Genomic DNA, 27252 nt, shown 5'->3' on the forward strand with positions numbered 1-27252 from the left:
GGTAAGTATAATGCTGTTTTGAGATTTATTGAGAAACTTTAAACACAATAATGGGCAAACCTTTCCTGATGTCATTTGAAACAAACCCAGTCTATAACTTATCAGATATTGAAAGAAAATGGGTTTCATTTCTTCCAGCTTTGGTATTGGTGGATAAAGAGAGAGATTGCAGAAACAATACAAAGAACTAAGGAATCAAACATTCTTTGGCAAGATAAGTGACAAAAAAATTACCAACACTTTAAATCCAAAGCAAGTTAAGCAGATGTAGACTGAAAATGCTTTTTGGTTTAAACTTTACACACTTTTAAGTCTTTTCTGTTCTCTTATTGCAAAAAGCATTACAGAAGAAATATATATGAATGTTTAAGAAAGTGGAAGTCATTTTAAAATTCCATACAGATTTTCATCATTGTCCCTTTTTGGGGGCTATGGAACAAGACCACCAGTTATGGTTTAAAAAGGGATTGTGTAATCCTGGATGCAACTTGCATCCATTAAATGCTATTTTTTGCCACTTACTTCATTCATGTTATGAGAAACGCCAAGCTAGGCATCTGTCTTGATAAACACTTTCAGAAACTGATTGCTAAAAGTTTAACTGTTCAAAATTTGCACAACCAAGTTTTGTACACGATTGTTTCAGTTCCCCTGCAGATGGCAGAGTACACGTGGTCTTGTGGGAATCTTGGTTTTGGAAAGAAAAGCAAAAAAAACCCACACCAAATGTTATTTTATACAAAGAAAATGCAGTAAGGCAGATGTTTTTAAATGTCTTTCTTTTTGCCTTCTGCATAATAAATGGACAACTGATTACTGGAAGAAAAGGAAGCTCATGTTTGTACTTTTCAAACAGACTTCCCTAATGCACAACCACTATTAAGAGTTTAAGTGAGGATTATTGTGAGGGTTTAGGATTGGTCCCTTTTATAACATAGGCTAGCATTGAAAATGAAGTGTTAGCTGGGAATTAGAAACTCAGGCCCCCTTCACAGCACGGAAGCTGTTGCAAGCGCTGCCCCCACCATTCGGGTAATGTCAGATGGGAGCGCCGTATTCGAAGCTCCTTCCCGTGTCAGCATTGCCCCACGTTTTTCAAGGCAATACTTGTGATACAGTATTGGGGTTTGTGGTGCCGAAGGCAGCTGTACTGCAACAGCTCTCATGTCACAGAATTAGCATGGGAAGGGCCCCCCAGAGCCACCAGCACAAAATGGCAACAATAAAACAAAGAAAGTTTTACAAGCATTTTTTTAAAAGGATAATAAAATTGTAGAGTTGATACATTGCATTACGGTTTGGCTCAAGTATTCTGAAGCGCCAGGCACTGAATAAAGTGCTGGCATTGGGAAGTAAGAGTTTGTTGCAGATTGTGTGTGCGTGCAGGGTAGAAGGGTGCATTTTGAAAGAACTGCATATTCTTTGCTCTCTAAGTCAGTGAGCTAAGCATGTGATGCTCCTCCAGATCGAGGTACCTCATTGGCTGAGACACAAAGAGGGGGAAGGGTCATGGCTTAGTGGAGCTGTAGTTCCAGGTTCTTGGCATCTCTAGGTAGAACTAGGAATGCCCCGTCTGAAACCCTGGCTATCATACTGCCAGTCTAGTCTAGACAATGCAGAGTGGGATGGACTAATAAGGCAGTTTCCTATGGCTGCATGTGCAGCCATAACTCAGCAATCCATGAAGCACTGTACTATGCTATCCCGGGTCATAGCTGTTTAGAAGCATTTCGGTGCAGTGATTTCTCAGGATGAGAGGGCAGCCTAAGTTCATCTTTGTGCCAGGGGCACTTCAAGAGGTGCAAAAAATTATTACCCGACCACAAACTATCTGCAAGCTTAAGATAGACACTGATTTTGTCAGAAGGGAATTTCACAGGCCATTTAATCTAAATCTGTAAATGAGTACAAGTTTCTGTTCTAAGTGTGGCACAGTTAACTCTCAGCCAAGTGCATGTCTCTCAGGTTACCAACCCGAGCTAACTTTTGGCCTTAGCAAAAATATTGTCTCACTGTTTTCCCATATGATATATGCACATCTTAATAGATCACAGGCAAAAATCATAGTTTTCTCTTTTAAAAATCCAAAGAGAATTTATAAAAAGTTAAGCAAAAATAATACACATATTTGCCCAGTTTAGTTATTGTCCATATTAAAAGAAGGAACAAAGGTGTGGTTGAGCTGAAGCTTTTCGTAGACATTTGTCATCTTCATAATCAGCTGCATTATCTGATGTGCGTGTCCCCCCCCCCCAGAATGCAGCATGCCAAAGCTGGTTTGCAGTTATAGTGGGACGTGGCTGAACAGGTACGACACAGATTCACCGTTGTGTGTTCTTCGGATCGCCTCAGCCAAAATCATAGAAATATCAATAACCTACAAGGAAAAGATAGTCGCTTACTTTGTTATCCGGACATGCCAAAGTGAGTCTCATTCAAAACCTCAATTGTGTATTGGGCCAGGGGGCGGGGGGAGGAATGTTGCCAGTCATTGTTGTTGTACAAGCTCTTTTCATAAGACCCTGCAGATATGCTGGAACATCTTGATTAAGTTTCACATTTCCCAAGACTCCAAAAACAGCAATTCTGCAGACTGATGACTAGAGTTAGTGGATGATACAGTGATAAACTGTCTGAGTGTGGCATGGGGTTCATATCGCAATGCCAGTTTCAGACAACTTGAGCTAGCAATACATTGCATCTGAGAAGGAGCAAGCACCGCTCTGTGAGCTGGAGTGCTATCAGGGCTTGCTGAGCAGTTTAAGAAAGCCCCTGCAGCTTGCATGAGCCAGAGCAGTATGGGGGCTTCCTCAGGGCTGGGCAATGTATCTTGACTGCTTCTTCCTCTCCTAAGGTGGAGAGGCAGAAGCAGCAGAGATACATTACAGATGTTGTAATGCTGCCGATACCTGATGGCACGTGGGTAAGAGACAGAAACTGTGCATAACGGCAATTAGAGTTGTTGCCACTGGAGGGCAGTGAGAACCGATATTTACAACACTTTCCCTCCAAGGCCTGTAGTATTTATTTTTAGTATTTGTCACATTAACCATGCACTGATCAGACTTGTTTTATGTTGTTCTGCAAGGATGGGGGCATAGAGCCAGATATGCCCACCAAAGGCTCCCCCCTGTACTGTACCTAGTGGCAAGGGTTGGCTGGCACAGTGGGTTTTGTTTAGCCTCGGTGAACATGTGTGCCCCAGGTGCCATCGAAAGACGCAATGCTGGTGGTGCTGCAAGGTGCTTGGTCTCATGTGCCTCCAGACTACACCCCAGAGACAAACCAATACCAAGTAAGCAGGATGCACTTTATTTAAAGCCCCAGCATCCTTACACATTTCTTTCTTTGGGGGGGTTTTAAAGTGTGCTCTAAGCCAGTGTTCCCCAACCTTGGGCCTCCAGCTGTTTTTGGACTATAGCTAGCAAGGACAGTGGTCAGGGATGATGGGAGTTGTAGGCCAAAAACAGCTGGAGGCCCAAGGTTGGGGAACACTGCTCTAAGCAATCATTTCCCAAAGAAGGCACTGCAGGGGCTTTTTACTTGTAAACTGTACTGCAGGGGCTTTTTACTTGTAAAACTAACTGAGATTAGTTTAGCCACCAGGGATGCCTGGTACAAGACATAAATCAATTAGGACCCGATTTAGCATGTTTGATATCTATCTATATCTCAAAAGTCTTACGATTCACACGGGTGCAGAAGGAGCCTGCTGCAGCCTCACTGGCCCAGCCCAGTGGAAGCGGTATCAGGTTTTCAACATTGTCGTCTGGTGATGCTGAAACAACAAGCTGCATTGCTCCCAGTGCTGGGGGGCAGAGCAATATTGTGCTACTTAGCTGGCAGGTGCAAAGGCTCCCGCCGCTCCAGCTTGTGTGCAGACATAGCCTACCCTCCCAGCAAAGTGCACAGAGCCTCTCAGGTGCCATTTGGAAAGCTGCCTCTGCCTTGCACGGCCAAGCTACCTTTCTCCAGGGAGGGCATGAAGCCCCCACCTGCACAGCCCCAATCCTTCTCCTGCTCATTTGCAAGGAGAATTGGGACTTCCACAACTGGGGAGCAGTTTAACAGAGACCTCACTTCTGGCTCATGAGAGTCAATTGGGTCAGAGACTCTGTAAAGCTGCTTGGCTGAGGCCCCTCCTATATCTCCCAGGCCTAGGGGGCTGTGATGCTGCCATGGGATGGCAGCATTGGATCATCATGCAATGAAGCTGCCTCATGCACCAGAGCCAGACTTGAGTGCAACTTCCCTCTCTGCAAATCTGGCCTTGATGAGGAAGCACCTCATTGCACACCCCCCTCAAAAAAGTTCTATCTTCGGGGGGTGTCCCCAGGCACATATCTATTTTATCCCCTTAATGTGGCTCATGAAACTGTTATATAAAGCTCAAAAAGATGAACTGCTGCTGTAAATCAGCACACCATACCTGAATCTTGGGACAATGCTTCATTTTTTCTTCCTGTGGGATCGTGTTGGTGACGACGACTGCTTCAAAGGCAGCATTGTTGATCCGCGAAATAGCAGGGCCAGAGAAGATCCCATGAGTGAGAATAGCATAAACCTTAGTTGCTCCAGCAGACACTAATCTAGGAAGGGGGAGAGCAGGAGATGTATGAACATCAGCACAAATCTAGAGTGCAAGTTTCAGGAAACGACAAAAGTAATCACCCGCTTGAGCAAAGGCAGACAGACGCACAGAGCCTGAGAACCTGCTTCTCAGGCTTCATACACCAGTGGCGGAGTTCATCTCCATGGTGCATGTGTGCACATGGCTGCCAGGGGCGGAGGACAAACAGGGCCTGCCCAGCTGCCAGAGGGGCAATAGCCCCAAGTGGCTTTGCAAGGTCTCACAAAGCAGTGCAGGGCGCCACCGGCAATTGCCCCAGTGGCTCCCCCAAACACTACACACCTGTCGTCTGCCTGCCTTCACCCAGGAAGGCAGGCTGCATCTTTCCTCATGGAGCGACTCACCGCCCCAGAAGGAAAGGCACAGCCTGCTTGCTCAGGTGAAGGCAGGCAGATGCATATGAGGAAGCCCTGATGCCCCTCTTGCTTGCATGAGCCCCAGAGGCGTTGGGGCTTGCTCACTTATTGTGGTATTTAGCAGCCAACATATCACAATGTTGAAAACCAGTTATCACCCAGCCCTACTATGCAATTATCCTGCACAGCTGTAAACGATGACTTGACTACAAAGTTCATCTATATACCCATACATACTTAAGTCATGGCAGGCAGAGAAACCAACGATTTTTGTGTGTGCAAGATCTTTTTTTCCTGAACTAAAATGAACCCCCCCCCCCCAAGAAACCTGTGCTGCTACCGGATTCTCTTCATCATGAAGGTCTGCCTCAGTTTTTTACTCACTTGTCCGCAGCGTGACATATTGTGCCGCATGTGTCTGCCATGTCGTCTACAAGAATGGCTACGCGGTTGCTCACATCCCCAACCAAGACCATCCGGTCCACTTCGTTGGCTTTCTTCCTCTCTTTGTGAATCAGGGCAAACTCGACATTCAGTCTGTCAGCAATTGAAGTGACTCTGCATCGAGCGGGAGCAAAACATAGTCAAGGCTTTTGCATTAAAAGAACTGACAGATCAGAACCAAATTTTTAGAACCTATAAAAATGTTACAACAGCAGTAGATGAGTCACATGAAGCAAAATTCAACCCCCACCTCCCCTCAATTTAATGCAGGGGAGCATTTATAATCAGGATCTAGATTTGCTTGATGGAGCATTTTAAAAATTAGCTGCATTTGATTACATTAGCTGTCTCAATTTAGCATAATGGGTAGCTTGATCGCAAGAGAGAATCTTTGCTCTTTAGAGTGCAGAATTTTGTGTTAAGTACGTCTCTTCTGGCAAGATGCACATGATGAGCACCCCTCGCCTGCCTCTAGCACCTAAGTCTTTGTGCATATGGCTGAACCTGCAAAAGCTTGTTGTGAGCCTGAATCCCAGGCATGTAGGATGTCCTGTGGATGGATGCCTTCTGGCGTGTGAAGACTCCCATGACCACAGAAGACCTCTGTGCTCTTCCCAGAAAGGCTAGGGAGGCTGGGACTACTCAGCACGTTCCTGCCTGTGTTGAATACAACCAGAGTGCTAATTTCTCAAGGAGGCTTTGGTAACCCACAGACTAGCACCAACACACGATGCTGGAGTTGAAAAGACCTGCACTGGCTTCCCATCTGCTGCTGGGCCAATTTCAAGGTACTTGTACCCAGAGTAACTTAGATCATGTACAATCCCAAGTTTATCACTGCCATTGTTTGGGGCGGGGTGAGAAGCACTGTTAGTGGTTCTCTATCAGCCAGAAACAAATTTCCTGTCAGTGAGGAGTTGTGCTTTCAGTATTGTGGGCCCTAGCCTATGGAACTGCCTCCCAAAAGAAGTTAGGCAGCCACCATTGCTAGTGAGTTTCAGATGCCTGGCCAGACCTAAATGCAAAGGCCTATTCCACATATTCCACATGCAAAGGCCTTGGTGACTTGGCAGCTGAAAGCAGTTTCTACATATGTCACAGTGGTAACTTTTGCAAGTGTGGGTTTAGAGGAGTTTAGTGTATCAAATCCCCAGCCAGCCATGAAGCTCACTTGGTGGCAAGTCTCACCCTCTCTGGCTCACAGGGTTGATAAAAGGCAAAGGGTGTGAGCCACGTTTGCCACCTTGAGTTCCTTGGAGGAAAAGGTGGTATATAAACATACAAACAAAATGCCAAGCAGACCTGGCATGGAAAGAGCTTTAGGCACTCCAACTTGCTTGGGGGTAAAGGCCCTGCTCAGCACCCCAGTTCTGGATTTTGGACATCACTGCAATCAAACCAACAAATTCATGCTTTGCCAGATGGGAACAAGAAGGGGCTGAGGCTCACAGAGTTTTCCTGTAAAATTTGCCAGAGAGTATGTGAGATCACTTCCTTTGTCTGCTTTGGCAGTAAGTGGTAACCCTCCATACATCCTGCCTTTCTGGGCATCCTCCTCTTTCTTCATCATGCTTCCAAGCTGACTGCATGTGTATGTCTGAGCTCTGCAGCCCAGTCACCATATTCAAACTCACATTTTGTACTTTTGTAACTTAAGATAGTGGTTATAAATGTGCCTTCATTTTGCTACTGTTAACTGTTTCTTCAAGAACGAGGTTATTTAAATAAATACAATTTTTACTATTCACAAAACTCTCTCTCTTTCTCTCTCTGTGTGTGTACCAGGGAAAATCCAGTGTGCCTTAAAGCATTCTGGATTATTGTTTCTAGGAGGTTACATGAACCTTGCCTTAGCTTCCAAGTTTAAGCTGCAAAGGATGGTACTCTGCTGAACTCACGTGAGCAAGGAAGGATAACAACACTATATCCTCTCCCACTGTCTAAATCCTTTCCTACACTGGAATGATCCTGTGGGATCTCACACAAGCATCCCTAGCATTAAGGAGCTGATGCACTCAGTGGGCCCTGCCCACCAAGCAAAGTGCAGAGCTTGAAAATCATCTGGTTGGCCACTGTGAAAAAAAGGCTAGATGGATCTTTGTCCTGATCCAGCAGGACAAAGAAATTATTTGAAGAAGGTAAGATTGCCAGTGAACTACTTTGAACTTGCTCTTAAAAAAAAAAAATGTTCCACCTACAGAAATTAAGCAACCCATCAATCACTTAGATAAACATCAATTGCCAAAGTGGTTTCTGCTCTGTAAAAGGAATGCTGGTGAGATTGTTCCTCCCAGCATATAGTCTGAAGGCCCCTGTGGTCAGCACTGTTCTGAAGCTAAGGAAACCTCGGTATGGTCAGTGCCTGAATGGAGAACACCTGCGGAACTGCATGAAAGCTGCCTTGGCTTCTGTAACAGAAAAAGGTGAGTTCTAATAAAACAGGTTAGCTGCAGATTGCATCCTACCTTTTTGCTCCTCCCGCATCTGGTGAGACAATGACACAGTTTCTCCAGTCTACAATATTTTCTTTGATCCACTGCAACACAGCTGGTTCTGCATACAGGTTGTCCACTGGGATATCAAAGAAACCCTGGAGATTGCAAGAAAAGAGGCAGCCATTAATTTACGGAGATACAGATTTTCATACGATTACCAAGCAGCAAAGGCAGGCTAACAACTGCCAAAAATTCATGCAAAATAAGCAAATGAGAAGCTTTCTCTGCCAAAGCCATTGTCTCACAGTTAACTTCCTGGGGATTGTTAGGCAGTATTGAGTGGGACCAGTGAGAAAAGTGGGCAGGGTCACAAGCAAAACTGGGCAGAGCAATGGATGAGACTTTTATCTTTGCACAGCAGGCAACACTTCAGCCACATAGAAGCTGGAAGCTCCCATATGCACACACCCATCTTAATCCAGACAAACTAGAGGTATTGTCACAGAACAAGGACACATTCCAGCCAGGCAAAAGCACCTGAGGGAAGTATGGAGCAGGGCTGGTGAGGGGTGTGATTGAAGGCCCGTCCCTGATGAGAGTATATAAAACAAAAGGCAAATATAGACATGGAAAGAAGCACATACAACCTTTGCTCCAATTTATGTCCAAGTGCAACATCTAAATGGCTGTGCTTGACCATTTTAAGTGAGATGCTGGTCATGCAGTCTAGTATCTAACCCTCTTATTGATATGCCCGTTTCACTGAAATGCTTGAAACAAGAGAGGCAAGGACACCAACAGCTGCAAGGAAAAAGCTTACTGAATACATTTCAGCCTGCATCTAAGCAGCCATGTAACAGCCATTGCTTTGTGACAGTGAATAAATTTATTGACTCCAAAAGGGTGGGTGGTGTTCATTTTAATAAGGTAAAGGGACCCCTGACCATTAGGTCCAGTCGTGGACGACTCTGGGGATGCGGCGCTCATCTCGTTTTACTGGCCGAGGAAGCTGGTGTACAGCTTCCAGGTCATGTGGCCAGCATGACAAAGCCGCTTCTGGTGAACCAGAGCAGCGCACAGAAACGCTGTTTACCTTCCCGCCGGAGTGGTACCTATTTATCTACTTGCACCTTTGACGTGCTTTCGAACTGCTAGGTGGGCGGGAGCTGGGACCGAGCAACGGGAGCTTACCCCGTCGCAGGGATTCAAACCGCCGACCTTCTGATCAACAGCGCCACCCGCATCCCTTCATTTTAATAAACTGCATCCCAATTCTCATTAGCATCCAGGCTGCTCCTCTGCCTCTCTTGATTCTGCCACTTAAGGGAGCTGCTCTTCACTTCTTTCTTCCTACTGAAAAGCTGTCACTTTTTTTGAGAATGAAAGAAGCCATTTGGACCTTCCTACACGATTACGCCCCCATCACATGCACAGCAAACTCAAGAGTTTGAGGCCCATGGGAGCAAAAAGCAGATGTCTTACTTGCCCTTGAGAAAACCTCCAAGACTGTGTGTGTTGTCTACAGCTGACAGCCAACAACCTGAGGCTTTATGAAAAAGAGCTGGAGAGATAGCAGTTGCTTGTTACATATTTAAAATGCCCCAGCCTGGAATTTAAACAGACCACTGCAGTAACAAAGCCCATGATGCTTCAAAGCAACACTGGAGACCACAGGATTGCCCAAAGGAAATCACTGCACCTGGCTTCAACTTTAGTAGAGTCAACTGCAACATATGGATTGCTGCAGTGCAGGGATGCTCTTGAAGGTCCAGATGGTCAACAATTGTGCCATCAGTGGCTAGCAGGGTGGATCATATGATGACGGTTGAATATATCCTCTTCACCGGCTGCCAACTTATCTCCAGGCTCTACTCAGGTTGGTGGCTTTAGTTTTTAAAGCCCTAAATCAGCCTAGAACGAGGAGTTTCTCAGGAATCGCTTGTCCATTCGAACCTAGTAAAGAACTGCACTTAGCTTCTGAAACCCTTCTTGTTATCAGCTGGGTGTAGGAAAAGAGTCTTTGCCTGTTGTGCTACTCAGGTTATGGAGCAATATCCCTAGAGAAGGACACGTGGCTCACACTGCCTACTTATAAGTAGGCACTGGAGACATGCTGTGAGTGTTCGACTATCACTTTACTACTTCCACAATCAAGCTGACTTTTTCTTTACAAAGGTGGGGCACAAATTTTAGTAGACAGGTAGATAGAACAAAGGGCGGAATCAAGCTTCTACTCACACAATGGGATTTCACCTTCCTCTCCTCCCATCTAAAGCCTCCTATATGCCCCCCCCAAAAAGCCTGCACAACAAATGCAGTGGGCAGCTGGAGGTGGGAGGAGCAGAAGGGCAAGTGTCTATTCTGCTTGCACGCAGACCTAGCTGCACATGAACCAACACATTTTCCTGATGGCAGTGCAAACACACTAAGGGAAGCAGCATACAGGAAGGAGAGAGAAAAGGAATCCTCATTACCTGTATCTGGGAAGCGTGCAAATCCATGGTGATGATGTGATCTGCTCCAGCAACTGATAACATGTTGGCGACAAGTTTTGCAGATATGGGAGCGCGGCTCTGAAGGGAACAAAAGATGGGTTTTGTGAACTTTGGGGTTGCGGGGCGGGTGAGAAGGAAGTCCTAAGGTCTCTCTTCCACACTTCTTATAATATCCACGCATCTCTCTATATAAAACAAGTGGGACCTGCAAACAAAATGTTGCAGCTGTATCCTCATTCTCTAACACAGTGTTTCTCAAACTTGGGTCTCCAGCTGTTTTTGGACTACAACTTCCATCAACCCTAGCTAGCAGGACCAGTGGTCAGGAATGATGGGAGTTACAGTCCAAAACCAGCTGGAGACCCAAGTTTGAGAAACGCTGCTCTAACAAGAAGTGCTTCTGCTCAGGGTTCCAGCCTGCCAGCCACACCTTCTTCTCAGGCTTGCAACAAGAATTCAAATCACTTTCTTCACACACTTCAAATGTTACCTGCTGTTGCTCTCAATCCTTGTCCCAACCCAGGGGCAGATCTGCACTCATGTTTTTAACGGTAGGAAAGGGTTAAGGAAGGGTTGCGATAACGCAGAGGAACAACTGACACATTGTTTTTAATGTTCTTAATGCGTAATTAAAATGTGACACCAGAGGGCGCTGCAGAACCAGCAGCAGCGTTTTGACGAATATAAACCAACGAGGTAAGAAAAACAATTTAAATTAAAAGTACGTCCTGTGACGTTTTAGAACGATATACCGAATGCCCTTCTAATAACGTTAGACAGGTCAGTGTAGATCCACCCCAGGACTCTGGACACAATTGTTTGGCTTTTCTGAAAGCAAGGGCTTCTGTTTTTGACCTCTTTGGATATTTTTTAAGCCACTTGCTAACTCCAGACATCCAAACTAGTTTAATATAGTCAGGGCCAAACGCCACCTTGTACACAAATGCATGCTGAAAACCACGGCTTCTTATAAGGAAAAACAACTGGGAAGGGGAGGGGAATCTGCAGCAGAGACCTGCACAATGAATCTCTTTGCTTCCTGTTGTTCTGCTGCAACTTCCCTTTCTCCTACAACTCCCATCATCCCTGACCACTGGTCCTGCTACCTAGGGATGATGGGAGTTGTAGGCCAAAAACATCTGGGGACCCAAGGTTGAGAAAGGCTGCCCTAATCCCTGAGCACTGGGCCATGCTGGCTGGGGATGACTGGATTTCATAGAATCGTAGAATTGGAAGGGACCCTGAGGATCATCTAGTCCAACCCCCAGCAATGCAGGAATAGGCAGCTGTCCCGTACAGGGATCGAACCTGCAACCTTGGCATTATGAGCACCACACCGTAAACAACTGAACTATCCACTTGGGGAACCCACAGGTCCCCAGAGATCTCCCAGGGGAGGAGGCTGTGAGAAGAAAGGGAAACTCCACAGTGAACTACTTGTGACGGAGGACTTTGCATTCTTCTCTTTCTTTCTCCCTTGCTTAGATTAGTTATTGCACTGCATTGCATTGTATTATGAAAGATCTTAAAATCTTATTTAAAAAAATTCTCCTTCACCCCAAAAGGAAATTTGGTTTCAGATACCTGAAACAATTAGGGGAGAAACCAGCCGGGCAGAATTTTCAAGGTGTATTAATGGTGCTGAGTGCCCCAACCAATTTCAAATGGTCCTCTACCCTTGCCCCCACCACACATTACATTAAGTGTTGCCTCAGCAAGTGTGTATTTGGGAATACTTGGCTACTGAGGTAACATGTAGTTTGGAACTGAACAGTGAACAAATCATCCCTCTTCAAGTAGTAAACACTGACATCATTTCCCCATGTGAGGAAGTTTAGCTCATAGGAATGAGGAAGCAGATTTAACTGGGAAGTAGGCCTTTTCCAAATGGCATTTAGATACTTTGAAAGCACTAAGAAGTGGAGGGGGGAGGGGAGAGAATGGAATGCATTCCACATCACCCCATTTTTTTATGCAAAACACAGCCATAAGTTGATTCCTCCATAAAGGCATCACCAACCACCAGGTTTATCATGACTTCACATTCAGGTCAAAGCATGTAATGTTTTGGCAGAATGGGGACACACAGTATTGCTACTGAAATTCGTCTTGCTAAAATGTAGCACTTGAAAATACTTGAAATGCAACTGTTCCACTAAGGATCAACTCTTCCAAGTACCCCCCCACCCCTAACTTTTTGATTTCTTCTTTTACATTTCATTTTAGGAAGCTAGTCCTAATTCCTACACAAATGCAAATACTCAGGATGCAAAGCAGTTGCAATGCCTGCAGGAAGTGGAAAAAGTCAGGAGGAGAAAGGAGAGTTGTAAAAGGCTGAAAATGGACAAGAGGGGATAGAGAAAGAAGAGACACACAGAACAGAAAAATAACTGCAGAGCAACAGAACTGAGAAAGAACTGTGACAGAAACCACTACCTGCACAGTTGATACACAGACAGCCATGATTTGGGGCTGAGCTCATTTTGGGCGTGGGTTGCTGTTTATTCATTAAAACTGTTGTTTAATGCATTGCAAACTGCTTTTAATAAAGATGTATATGAATTACTGTTCATGTATGTTAGATTTAACTGAGATGGGGCAATCTGCTTCCCCTTACGCATAGCAGAGTCACGTGCGTGACACAATCCACCAACCGCTCCTGCCATATGGTACACATTCATTGCAATGCAGTTTGCGCAGGAGTTCTACACCTCTCACAATGAATGAACGGGTGGCTGCATAGCACTAGAGCTTGTGATTACACACACCGCAAACTTTATTTCAAGAATAAATTCACACAACTGAAAATCCAAACAGTGACATTAGTGGAACCCAATATAGTCAAATACACATATTTTTTCAAAAATATGGCTAATTATAAAAAAAATGTGAAGAATTTCATTCAGCCAAAACACATAGCTGAAAACATACCTCTCTTCACTGGCTATTCTGCAACATCAGCAGCCAGGAGGCAAAGTTCAACATACTGCGTAAATCACTGATCTCGGGGCTGAAAAATGAAGTGCTAAAGCAGCATTGATAGATGCCAGAACCAAGAGCCACTGCTTAAAAGCTGTATCTTGTCAAGACACCAGTGTGACAAGTGCAGAGAGGACATCTCTGAGAATTAGTAGGAAGTATTTACTTTGCCTCATGGGATGTTCTGGCCTCTCAAAGCCCAATTGTGGATAGGTCACATCCAAGCTATTTATCTGGTTCTCATTAGCAAGGGAGGGAAATTGGTCATTAACACTTTCTGAAGACTAAGGTGTCTCCCACGTGAAGCCTTTAAATATGTTGTCACTTTTTGAATATTCAGAAAACCACATCCACACACCAGCGTAAGATTTACTTCAAATAATAGCTTGTTGATGCTGCCAAATTGTAAGCGCTCTGGGTGGCATCCAGTTTGTGTTGGCCTAACTTGCACAATGGTCTTCTCCTTTCTTTCCTCCATCTCTGCCCCAAACTCCCCCCAAAAATCTGCTCTTCAAGGTTGGACGATACGCAGGTGGGGGAGAGAAAGAGCAAATGGGTGCAATGTTGGCGATCGCCTTTTAGTACAAACACTGGGCAAGGAGACACTTGCACAATCGGGTTCCACGTCATCTAGATTGCAACGTGCCTCCAATCCAAGAGCACCATGACAAAAGGGCGCCTGCAGGGAACAGCTTAGCAAGTAAACCCAAGTCACCCAAGTGAACAAGCCAAGTCACACAGCACGGGAGAAGACCCAGAATTCGAGGGCTGCTAGCCAAACTAACCCAAGGGAAAATACTTTTGAGGGGGAAATGTTGTTCCTTCTGTAATACAGCAAACATTTCCACTTAGCATTTCTTTTTCTGATTGGGGCAAATCAATGCTTCAAAAGGAAACCCAATGAGCCACAAGAAGAACCATTCATAAGTGCTGGTCTGGCATGTATGTTTCGTGAATAACATCTGGAAATCAGTGAACTGTCCAAGTTGGGGGGGTTTTAAACCCCTCTAAAAACCAAATCCTTGACCCTTCAAGGAGTTAGCTCCTGGACATTTTGCTCTCTGCTTACAAATTATACTTTAGGATTAAGAGCAAGAGACAGCTCCTTTATGTAACACAAACAACAAATATTTCCGAATGACATTAATATTTTTAGAAGATCTGAAACCTGGAAATTTCCAGTTACTTTCTCAGCATCCTATAGAGCCATAGCCACCTTTTGGGTCTGGACAGGTGAACTTGTCTACCACACTTTTTGGCTTATATGTTTCTACTCTGTGTGTGTGTGTGTGTGTGTGTGTGTGTCATGCCTACACAATCCAATTTCCAGTTTTCTCCTTCAAAACTGTGATTAATTTATGCTGCTTCTCCAATAATCGAGGAATTTGCTCTGCATGTGTAGTGAATACCCTATATATACACACATAAGTCTTAAATAGTGGCTTAGATTTAAAACTTTCCTGCTCTGAGTTACCTAATTTTTCATTTACTTTGGAAAAGGTCTGATATAAACTTCAGTATGAACTTTGTTGTGTTGGTAAAAAGTAGTAATGTTATCTGGAAATGCAAAAATCCCAGGTTTTTTTCCTTTCTTGATAAGGGAGGCAGAGCTTGCTCAAATGTAGTTAAATATTATGCAATTAAACTGAAGTTCAGATCAATATGGGTCAGCCGAGATTCTAATAATCCATGGTACATTTTAAATCAAGATAGCTGTAAAGTACCACTTACCCATCTACCTTGGTCCTATATAGGAAAACACAACAAAAGTCAATTAATGAAATATGCAAATCCTGTTCTCTCATCTGCAAGAATAGGATAAATTTAAAAAATCATTTCAATCAGAATCCCCATTGATCTCTTTCAAATGCGGTGAAAAATTTAGTGTTGCGAAAAGAATGTGTATATGGGTTAAGTATCAGGTAGTAAGATTTGACATATTGAAAGAAGGATGTTGCATATGATTCGAAGAACTAAAGAGAATATTGCATCCTCAGTGACTTCCCTTTAAGGTAAGATACTATAAAAGTCAAAAATGGAACTCTGAGATCACCTGGATCAGCTTCTTTTTTTTCCTTTTCAACCTTTAAGGCAGCAAAAGGGTCATTATCAAAAACTTGTCATCTTATTGTAAGAGATCTTAAGTAGAAATAAGTTACATTACTGGGGAAGAATGATCAGCTCTCCAATATTCTAATATGAATAGAATAAAATGTTCCAAAATGGAACAGTGAAGCAGGTTTATATAATTTAAAAGGGGGGGGGATCACTATAAAGTTGTGGGGTATTGTACTCCAAACAAGTTGCATAAGATTTATAATGGTAAATAATGACTGGAGATGCAATTTCCCTGCCCTGTCATTCCAAGAGTGTGGTTAGAACTAATTATAACTTATCGCTCAGTCCCAAAACTAATCTCACGTGGTTGTCTAAGCACAATATTTTTCAGAATGTGTTATGCCTCTAACTGATTTGTTCACAGCTGCAAAAATTGTGGTAGCCAAACACTTGAGCCCAATAATGCCTATAATTAAAAGAATGCATTACTAAAGTATGGAAAACAGCACAATTAACATAATTGAGTTAAAGAATTAAACTGAGGCAGAAGACACAGCATAGGAAGATTTGCTAGGAGGCATCCTTTTGATTTTTTTAAGCAAAGGTGTAACACTGACATGAATGCATACAATTGTTTATCGGCATCTTAGCATGAAAAAATAATGAGGACTATACTGCATACAATAATATATTCCTTGCTTCATACTATGCTGCACTATTTTTATGTCAAACACACCCACAAGTACTTACATTTGGATTTTTCAACTGTGTTTGTGGTAGAATTTGCTCAGCTCTCATTTGCAACATTAATATTTGTTGTATCAACTACCAAATATGCCATGTTGATCTCAGGGGCACCATGATGGGTTAGGGAGGAAGAATGCTCTTTGCCAGTTAAGATCAAAATTCACTTGGGAGCAAAGTTGACCAATTTCACTGGAAACTGCTTCTAACTAAGAATTCTGCATAGTGCAGCTTTAACAACACTAGGTTGTTCATAATAGTCCAAACGAAGGGTGGGGAACATTTGGCCCTCCAGATGTTGCTGAACTTAAAATCCCCTCATCCCTAACCATTGGCCATGCTTTCTGGGGCCAATCAACATCTGGAGAGCCAAAAGTTCTAAATACATTTCATAATTTGGCAAATCAGGGCAAATGTGTGGGGGCAGGAGAGGATGACTTATTTTGATAAGTACCTTCACAGAGTAACCACTGCTCACCTACCTTGTCTTTCTTATCTTGCCTAGCGTAAGGGAAACATGGGATTACTGCTGTAACTCGGGAGGACGACGCAATCTTGCAAGCATTGATCATGATGAGAAGCTCCATCAAATTGTCGTTTATTTCACCACAACCACTCTGGACGATGTAGACATCTTCCCCTCTTACGCTCTCACCAATCTCTACACTGGAAAGAAAGATTGAGACACAATGATGACATGACTGGGCATGTTAAGTCTATAAAGCAGACAAGTAATACTTAAATTCTGTCCCTAAACAATACATTTTAACTAAGCAGCTTAGCTCTCTGCAGATAATGTACCAGACACAGGCTTACTCCCCAAACCCAAAAATTGCTTTTCAGGCAAGAGGGGTCCTTAAAAACCAACAAGTTGTGGCAACGTGATCAGAGGCTTCACGTGTTATCATAGACTTAACCACAGGCTTCACCTTTATAGGGTGTTGTACTACTCGGCATACCGTTAAGTCTCAACTCACTAACTACTGAGAAGAATAACTGATTGTTAAGCCATTCTGAAAAGTGTAGCTCTCAAGGATTCAAGGATTCTATGGAGGAAGCCATGACTATTCAAAGTGGTGCAGTACTACTTTGTATAGTGCAGACAGGGCCTTAAGAGCTTAAGAATAGAGGGTTGAGCATATGCTTCAATATTCCCACTGAAATCAGTTGAGCATAAAAGGGCTTAACTTTGGCTCGATTCTGCCAGGAGTTTGCATCATTTACCTAGTTACAAAAAAAACCACTGTATTCCAAATGTATCAAGGGCAAAACTACTAGTTAACCATTAAGATTCTACCCCATCTCCCCCCACCCCGCACCTCCAAGGTTAAACAACATTCTGCTGTGGTGATACAGATAAAAGGGCAATCAAGCTAGATCTTCCCCCAGAAGAACATCAATGTTTGTTTTATGCAATTAATCAAATTTAGCCATTTGGAACTTTCGGTTCAAGTTCGAAGGGTGACGGGTACAAAGTGCCCAAACCACTCAATAGCTGAGGAAGAGATTTTTTATACACAAATACTCAAGGTGCACTTTTAAACTTCCTTATTTCACTTTGCCCCATTTTATAAAATGCACGGCAGGGACTTCAGCAAAATTATTACAACAAATCCCCTCCACCCAAAATATATTACATTCTGAATGGAATCACAGCTATGCAAGTCAGCACTTCAGCTATACCCTCCTTATGCCATGGTACCTTTCACTCAAATGCACTATCTATGAATAAGGTAAAGGTAAAGGGGCCCCTGACCGTTAGCTGCTGTCTCCATGATGGGGAAGGTACAGAGGTGAGCAAATGTACACAGATGGGAAGAGAACAGCTGAACTACTACTACAACTACAACCTAGTTGTATGATCTAAGTGACATTAAGCTAGCTCAGCTATGTCCACCTGGGTAATTGGTGCACCACCAGTCAAGGTCACAGGAGTAGACTTGCTATTGTTCATAAAAATGTCACCTCTCTCCTCAGGAGCCCAATCTGAACTGTGTCTGAGTTCAAGGAGATGGCTTGAGGTGTCAGGCTAGAGACAGAAGAGGGAGGTTGATAAGTGTACTGTCCAGCCTGTTGCGCTACAACTTCCCTAGCTGAGCTGGTGGAGGCAGTTTCAGATGTGGAGTTGGGGGACTTCAATATCAGTGTTAGAAACTGAGATATGAAAGCCAGGAGCTAAATGGCACCTTAAACCTAGGTTACGAGCGCCACAATGGAATGTCTAGGTTATAACAAAGAATACAAAGCTGAAAATGAATGATCAGCAGCTAAGATATTATGTTCATTTTTCACATGGTCTAGTAGTCCTTCCCCTGCCCACCCCCCTAATATCCTTAAGAGGGTCCCTTCTCCAGTCTTCAGAGAGTGGCTGGAAGTGGGGAGGCAGAAAAAGGCCCTCCTTTCCTTCCACTCTGCAGTTTTAATCTGAAATCTTAGGCACAGTACTGGACCCAGAGCTCAGAAACTGCTTGCACCAATGAAATTCCCTTTTGCAAAATGCGCCTAGAACATTGGGAGTTTTGAACGCTGTTCCAATATCCAATAATTGCAGGACTTCACGACAACCATGGGGCTATCTCAGTATATTGTTGGTACGGTGCATGTGGCTGGACATAGCTTGACCTGGTCTTTGCCACAAAATGGATGGGAGGGAGGGGCTAATTGTGAGCCTGTTGTCATGTATGGCTCACTCCCTGGTGAGGTTTGGGCTGCAGGGGTGGTCCATCCACAAAGGCTTATGGAATCCAGTGGATGTTTCTAGAACCCACCCTATTCTCTTGACTTAGTTTTGTATTTTTAAATTGCAATCATCTACCCTGGAACCTTTTGGTGAAGCGTAGGTAAGAAATTTAACTAATTAACAACGACAACAGCTGCTTCAGCAGCTTGCTGCATAATCTGCCCTCAGACCATTGCATGGGACAAATGGGACTGAGGCTCATTTACCACGGGCAGAGTTGAGAGTTCACTACTCCTATAACCCTAGAGCTCAGGATCCACACAGTGATTGACAAGAGGTTCAAGCAGAGACAAGAAGGAAATGCCTCTCATGAATCACATTTGGGATTCGCTGCCATGAGTAGTTGAATGTAGCGATGGCCAAGGTTTGCTTACGCTTGATATCCTTGCCTTATTGTCCACTAAACTTGCAGTCTTTGTTCTTGACCATGCTCTAGACTTAGGCAATAAGCTGTGCCTTTTTTCAGTAAGCTAAGCAACTGCTTATAGGTCGCGGGTGGCGCTGTGGGTTAAACCATAGAGCCTAGGGCTTGCTGATCAGAAGGTTGGCGGTTCGAATCCCCGCGATGGGGTGAGCTCCCGTTGCTCGGTCCCAGCTCCTGCCCAACCAGCAGTTCGAAAGCACGTCAAAGTGCAAGTAGATAAATAGGTACTGCTCCGGTGGGAAGGTAAACAGTGTTTCCGTGCACTGCTTTGGTTCGCCAGAAGCGGCTTAGTCATGCTGGCCACATGACCCGGAAGCTGTACGCAGACTCCCTCGGCCAGTAATGCGAGATAAGTGCCGCAACACCAGAGTCGTCCGCAACTGGACCTAATGGTCAGGGGTCCCTTTACCTTTTAAGCAACTGCTTTGGCCTGAGGGAAGAAAAGGAACAAGAAAGCAGGAACTTCCCAGACTGGGCCTGCATGCAGAGCCCTACAACCTCTGCTGTAGCAGCAATCACCAATTTATGGACTGCATCTGGATAGGGAAGGCAGATTCTTTACTCCTGCTTAATTGGGAAATGCAGCTTTCACATTCTACACCATGTAACCATTTACATTTAATGCTGTACTGCTGTTATGCCAATATTTTTCACTGAAATGCTATCCCCACATCCCCTCCCCTCGTTTTGGGATGTACATCACGCTGTTCAATTTGTATGCATTGTATTACTGCGCCCGAACGTAACAGCCCAAATGCAATTATGTGCAATTTTGGCAGCCTAACTTAGGAGGGCTGGATACGCTGGCAGCCTATTGACTCTGGAACTTGCCCCCTAAGCTGGTCCAACAGAACAAGAGTTTGTTGACCCTCAGGGCAAGGCTTATCAATGTACACAGGCATTTGCCTCAGGGCTTTTCTGCGAGAGGATTACCATATTTTAATACTGAGCCAATTGGTTAATTGTTCACTTCTATTAATGCGTAATGCTGAGCACACACTTGCAAACTCCCAGCAACGATGTTGCAATAAGCACTGAACAAAAAAGCATGCCAAGAGGCCTGTTGGGGTATTAATCTGGATGGCGAAATTCATATTTTGCTTGTGTTCAAAAACAAGAATACTTTCACAAGCAATATTTGTTTTTCCAACCACAGTTGGTGGCTGCAGTTCTAAATGTTGTTGACAGAAAACATGGAATGCTTCACACACATTTAAAGGGACAGACACACAGCATTTAAATGCTATATTTGGGGAGAGGGGGGAGTGAATGTATGTGAGCCACTGCATGTATTGTCCAGGTCACATGCAACTTCCTGATATGCAAATATGTGGCAGAAAAACGTGTGTTTGATGACATACAAGGCACTCCAAGGCACAATGTCAATCACCCCTGCTACCGATAAGCACCTTATCATTCCCTACTAAACAGTCAAGTCTTTGCTCTCAGCCTGCTCGAATATCAGAAGTCAACTCGGTCATAGATCCAGTGCTTGAGTGCTGTGCTGTGGGGAAACCCCAATCCAAACAGTTGGTCAACTGAGTTAGTATCTCTCAGACTAACTTGAATGCAGGATAGTTGCAAGGCTAAAATGTCACTTTGAGTGCACCGATGGGATTACACCACCACCATCCCAAGCAAAAGCAGTCTTTTCAACATTCTCAATAATTATTTAGGTTCCATTCTGATTGAGAAGATATTCAAACTGTTTTTTAAAAAGCTGCTAAAGAAATATATCTCATTATCAGAAAGGAGAGGAGAGAATAACAGTAACTTAAAAATGCTAAATTGTTTTGGTGGCAGGAAATAGAAAGAGCTGTCAATTGGGAGGTTGTGGACTCTTTCCTTGCAGGTTTTTAAGCAGAGGTTGGATGGCCCTTTGTCATGGGATGCTTTTGTTGAGATTCCTGCATTACAGGGGGTCCCTTACAACTCCACAACTCCATGATTCTATGAAAGACTGAATGTGGACTCGTAATGCCAGGAAATCAGATATATTCAAAACAAGAGACATTAAGAATGTTTTGTTTTAGTTGACCAACAGCTACAGGTAGATAGCATACCAAATGCAACTCTGATCCCATTCCCACGAAGTGCTCTTTTCTGTGAGATATCCTTTGACTATGTGCTTCCTTTGCAACAGAGCAAGGTGCACCAAGCAAAAGGTAAATGGTCCATCTTGCCCACACAAATTACCATTTTGTGTCACAGCAACAAGCTTAAATGCATAGTTAGTACCTATTCTTGTATGCAGAATGTGCAGCAACGAGCCCGCATGCATGCATTGCTTCTGTTAGCATTAGTGGCACAGCCCACCAGGAAACAAGGGACAGCAATAAATAGCAAAATAGAACAACTGAGCTCTTGAGCAGCAAAAAGCAGTTATACGAATGAAACTTCAAAGTGACTGAAATCACAGCTTTACACAAATTTAAATCAGTGAAACAAATCAATGAAGGAACTTGCAATTTAGCTCAGTTATTTCAGCTTTATTTTGTTTTCACAATTATCCCAATAACACCAAGAGCCATCACTATCATCGGTGGTGGTGGTGGTGTGTGTGTGTGTATAAAGAAACACAAGCAATAAGCTTCTTTTATTTACACACGTGAAGCAGATGCGATTAGAGCGCACACAGTGCTTGTTCTAAGCCCCAGGCCAGATCACATGCTGGAAAATTAGAGAATGCAGCAGTAACAACAGAGAGTTGCTGTGGTCCTCTGAGTCAGTTTAGGACAGCTTAAGGTTCAAATGTTTGGCTTGTATGCTTGAAGTCAATGAGGCTTACTTCCAAGCACGAACTGTTAAAATCAGGAGTGCAAGAGAGTCATAGCATCCATATTGTGCTATTCATTTTAAACGTCAATGTTTGCAGTTTCATAGTATGAACTCCTTAAACTGATGTCACTTCTCCATTCTAGTGGAGCATCAGTGAGATACAAAGTTCTTTGTGCCTTTGACTTCTTGTGAGCATGTTTTTTGCTTTCATGCACAAGCAGTACAAGAATGGCATAGGGTAAAGTGACCCCTGATTGTTAGGTCCAGTTGCGGACGCCTCTGGGGTTGCGGTGCTCATCTTGCTTTATTGGCCGAGGGAGCCTGCGTACAGCTTCCAGGTCATGTGGCCAGCATGACTAAGCCGCTTGTGGCGAACCAGAGCAGCACACGGAAACGCCATTTACCTTCCCGCCGGAGCGGTACCTATTTATCTACTTGCACTATGACATGCTTTCGAACTGCTAGGTTGGCAGGAGCAGGGACCGAGCAACAGGAGCTCACCCTGTCACAGGACAAGAATGGCATACTTATCCCTAAACCAAGACTTGCTTAAGTATCTACTGTGCACTAACTCTAAGGATCCAAGCTGGGTATATACTAAGGGATACAGCCCAACCACCACAGCTCTTGCACAGCATCTCACTTCTAGCTCAGGCATAACTTAAGTGTTCAGTTTCGCTGAAATAAACTCAGGTGTACTTCTATACACAGCAGCATGAATAAGCTACAATATTTTGGTTCACCTGGCACATCACTGCTCACTAACTGGAAATGGCTGTTCAGGTTTAAAGCCTTTTGAATCACCTGCTATCCAACCCTTTAACTGAAGATGCTAGGGACTGGGCCTAGGGACAAAGAATACATAGGATGACAGGGAAGAATGCCCTGCTACAAAGAAGACAACCACAGAGTTGCCCGTCCCCTTGCCTTCTGTTTTAATTTAAAAGTTGTCTATTTTACTTGTTCAATCAAGAGCAGAAAAGGGAAACTTATAGGAGTTTAGTGGTGTAGCAATAAAATGGTTAGCATATTTGCAAAGCTAAGCAGGGTCCAGTATGGTTTCAATTTGGATAGGGGACTGTGTGTTGAGATTCCTGTATTGCAGAAGGTTGCACTAGATGATCCAGAGGGTCCCTTTCCAACTCTATGATTCTATAGGAGTCTTCATCTATAGTGTCCAATTTTAGTCTCTTAACAAGTTTAGAGAAGCCTCTTAGCTACATTTCTTGCCAAGGTATAACCAGCAAAGAGTTCTGTAAACTAAGCCAAACAACACAGACACCCCTCACAAAAAACCCAAACCCAAATTCTGGGAAGCATTCTTGAGTTGGTGTGCTTGCAGCAGAAAATCTTTTTTCTGTTCCTGTGACATTCTACCAGCCACGACTACATGGCAGACTCATCTGAAATGGTAAGAGCTATCTGATAGAAATAGTTGTATCTACCCAGGCTCTAAAGTGCTGGGAAAATGAGATAGCACTTCAGGCAAGAGATCTTGGATGCTCTACAATGGAAGACAATCAGGAAAGGCTATAGAAGCTGTGATTAACTTTTCCATCTCAAGGAGAAACAGCCACATTCCTATGTCTTATGAGAGGCAGCACAGAAGCAGACTGTTCTACCTCGGAGTAGAATTAGGGGAAACACGAGAGGGATAGGATATGTAGGACAACTCGTAAACAGCGTTGCTCCTTGAATATGAAATGTGTTATTGGACTGATCAAACCACATTTCATATTCAAGGACCAAAGATGCATGAAGGACCACTTTCTTTTATCTGTCTGGAATCTTCATATGTTCAGCTTCGTCAGACGTCCACATGTTCCAGTGTTATGAGAGGAAGAAAAACTTTTCTCTATCTACTTTCTCCATGCCATGCAAAATTTTTATAGAATTCTATTGTCACCTCTTTTTGGTTGCTCTTTTCCAACTCTACAATATACTTTTTGAGGGGAGGTGACCAGAACTGTACACAGCCACACCATAGATTTGCATAATGGCAATAGGCTACTGGTAGTTCAGTTTTCAATTGATTTCTGAATGATTTCCTTAACACGGAATTTGCCTTTTTCACAGCTGCTGCACATTGGATCAACATCTTCACTGAGCTATCTTATGACCCCAAGGTCTCATTCTTGGTCAGTTCAGACCTCATAAGTGCATATGAAATTAAGGAGGGTTTTTTGGCACCAATGTGTGTCACTTGACACTAGTTTATACCAAACTGCATTTACCATTTTACTGCCTATTCAGTCAGTTTGCACAGATCCCTTGGGAGCTCTTCAGTCTCTCTTTATTTTAACAATTTAGGGCAGTTATTGTAAGCAAACATGGCCACCTCACTGCTCACCCTTAACTCTAGATTATTTATGATCAGTAGTGCCTTTTAAACACTCTTTTGTCCTGTCACGATCAAGATTGTCAGAGTGGAGGAAAAGGGCAGCCTGTAGGCTTTCAAGACATGCTTTACAGGCAAACAAACACAGATTATCAGTGAAGTGCAGACTCATAATCAGATTAACAAGTGACAGTACTCTTACTGAGATATGGTAGTTACTCAAAATTTGTTAATAGTACAACCAGGCATGTAGACTTTCAGAGTCTGCATTTAGGCACACTTTGAGAGAGCCAAGAACTGGTGCAATCATTCTAAATTACAGGCTAATAATTTACACATTATGCTTTAAAACATGAATAAGGCATTTCATGCGTAAACTAGAGATGTGAAGGCCCAGAATGCATGCCTCACTCTGGTCAAACGTAAATCTTCCTCATCACCTCCAAACATTAAGCTATAAAATTTGAAAGCAAAGGAAGAAAAAGAAAACTACATGCAAAGACATATGTAACAGACGCTTCTGAGTAGCTTCACCTGGCTACAAGTGCCTGCTGACAATTTGGGGGCCCTGAGAAATACCGGTAAAGCATGCAGAGAGAAAAGCGACAAGAGTGCGCTTTTTTTTTTTTTTGTTCTTCCTAAAACTGAGCAATGAAAGCGTGGCCAGAGCTAAGCATACACTTGAGACCTCAGATACCTATCTATCTATTATCTAGTTTGTAGGCCTCAGGCAAATATATTAAACCACCCTCTTAGGGCAGAACAATTAATTATCCTGCGACACAGAGGACGCCCTTTTCCCGCGCAGGTTTATGAGCAAACAGGAGGGTGTGCAGTTTGCATTAGCGTTTCCTTACTTCGCATACACACACAAAACATGCAACACAGAGGAAAGCGCGCTTAAGCTTTCAAGGCGTTTCTTTCCCCCGCATCCCCAGGCCCATAACCATGACCGTCTTTTCACGCCTCGCTTTCTCAAGACAGGAAGCTCTTCTCCCGCCCGTGCCCCTCTTTACGCGACCCCCGGTCAGGGCGAACGCAGGAGTTGGAAGGGCCGCGAGGCGAGGGTCATCTAGCCCAACCCTCTGCAAATACAGGAGTCACTCGCCCAACGTGGGGCTCGAACCCACGGCCCAGGGATTCAGGGCCTCAGTTGTTGTTGCTTTTAGGGGGGAGGGGGGCACCGGGAATGGTTTGCAATGGAGACGCTGAGCCGCCTAGCCTGCTCGCCTCTCCTCCTCCTCCAACCCCCCCCCACCCCCCGCATCTCCAATCCGCTTTCAACGCCTCACCTGGTCTCCTGGTTGCTGAATTTCTTCGTCACCACTTTCCCCAGATCCAGCCCCAGCCGGTCGGCCACGCGCTGGGACAGATCCTGGTGCGAGCTGCCGCTGAAGAGCACGATGTTGGGCATGGCTGGGCGGGCAGGGGCCGCGGCAAGGGCAGCGGTGGCGGCGGCGGCGGCGGCGGCGAAAAAAAGGAGGAAGAGGGGAAACGGCGAGGAGACGAAGAAAGAGAGAGAACGGGCGCGCGTGGGCAGCGGGTCAAATAGCCGCGGCCACGCCCCCTCAGCGCCGCGGCCGCCCCCCCCCCCACCGGCGCTCTCTCCCGCGCGCACTCCTCTCAGAGTCCTGACTCAAGAGGGCGGGGACTGAGTGGGCGGGGCTACCGGGCGAGAAGGACGTTGCTCACGCTGTGAGATGGTATAAGTGGAAGAAGGTTGCTCCAAGCGAGGCTTCCAGTGTGGGGAAACCAGAGATAAGAATGAAGAGGAGCCAAACTTCCGGTAAAGAGTGAAACGAGGAGTGCCAAAAACTGTCGAGCGGAGTCACTCTCTTTAACCTTAAGAAAGGGATACGAAAAGGAGGAAGATGCGTTGAACAGGCTGTATGGTTTACATCGGGCAGGGAAGATTTGTCGGGATCATCTCAGAGATGCGCCTGAACTGGTTTCCGATGGCTTCTACTATTTTTTCTATCTCTATGGGTGGAGCAGTGCATTGTGGGCTGATGGATATTAGGGAAGGGCGCAGAGCGAGCCTAACCTTTTTTCCCTCGGGGAGGGACTGCCTCTGAACTGTGCAGTTTAAATTTCCACCCCACCAGAGTGGCTGAAGTACCAGTAACGGAACAGTTCTGCATGGAGCAAGTAAAGCTCCGCCCCAAAATGAAAACATTAACGTTGAAACCATCTCATCACCTAAATGTGTGTGTGTTTTTTTTTTTAAGGGCCGTTGGTTTCGCAGGAGCTCTGCCCATGGCTAAGCAGGAGAGACTTCTTTTTTAGGACCAACTAAAATGGCACAAAGCAAGTCAGCAAACAACCCTTCAGGTCCTTCAGGCTGGGTCACAGTCTAGTGTCATGTGCAAAATTTATAGTCCTCAAGTTTCTGGCGTGTGACATACAGTACAACAGGTAACAACACAGATGGCTCAGTTTCACAATCTGACCCTGCCTGTCCAAAATGGCAAACTGCCGTCTTCATAGGTGCAGAAGTTGTTAAGCAAAACCTATTCCAGATAGTAAGGTGAAGGTAAAGGGACCTCTGACCATTAGGTCCAGTTGTGTCCGATTCTGGGGTTGTGGCGCTCATCTCACATTACTGGCCAAGGGAGCCGGTGTACAGCTTCTGGGTCATGTGGCCAAGCCACTTCTGGCGAACCAGAGCAGCGCACGGAAACACCGTTTACCTTCCCGCTGGAGCGGTACGTGGGGATTTGAACTGCCAACCTTCTGATCAACGAGTCCTAGGTTCTGTGATTTAACCCACAGCACCACCCACTGCCCCTATTCCAGATAGTACTGTAGTACAATAAGCCCGCAACTTACGT

The 27252-nt window shown here is 44.5% G+C and overlaps 1 protein-coding gene across 2 annotated transcripts; it reads right to left on the reverse strand.

The window, feature by feature from the left end:
* Positions 1-25900, reverse strand: PRPS2 (phosphoribosyl pyrophosphate synthetase 2). 2 transcript variants are annotated; one of them, XM_033147404.1, is made up of 8 exons: positions 25714-25900; positions 16624-16807; positions 15071-15085; positions 10340-10438; positions 7896-8020; positions 5371-5544; positions 4430-4589; positions 1-2377 (listed from the first exon to the last, which is right to left on the reverse strand). In XM_033147404.1, the coding sequence occupies exons 1-8, from the start codon at positions 25833-25835 to the stop codon at positions 2285-2287; spliced, it is 972 nt and encodes a 323-aa protein (XP_033003295.1). In that variant the 5' UTR covers positions 25836-25900; the 3' UTR covers positions 1-2284. The 2 variants fall into 2 exon arrangements, with proteins under 2 accessions (XP_033003295.1, XP_033003296.1); XM_033147405.1 differs by lacking the exon at positions 15071-15085 and having other exon boundaries at positions 25714-25899.
* Between the last annotated feature and the right edge of the window lie 1352 nt (positions 25901-27252).

The sequence above is a fragment of the Lacerta agilis genome, chromosome 4 (genome assembly GCF_009819535.1).
Source record: "Lacerta agilis isolate rLacAgi1 chromosome 4, rLacAgi1.pri, whole genome shotgun sequence".
Lineage (NCBI taxonomy): Eukaryota > Metazoa > Chordata > Lepidosauria > Squamata > Lacertidae > Lacerta > Lacerta agilis.

Excerpts from the sequence above, each read along its gene's own strand:
- PRPS2 (XM_033147404.1), bottom strand. The coding sequence starts at position 25,835 with ATGCCCAACATCGTGCTCTTCAGCGGCAGCTCGCACCAGGATCTGTCC. Across the intron at positions 8,021-10,339 it reads TGCACGCTTCCCAGATACAG|GGTTTCTTTGATATCCCAGT; the intron begins GTAATGAGGATT and ends TGCAATCTCCAG. Across the intron at positions 4,590-5,370 it reads ATATGTCACGCTGCGGACAA|ATTAGTGTCTGCTGGAGCAA; the intron begins GTGAGTAAAAAA and ends CCCCCTTCCTAG.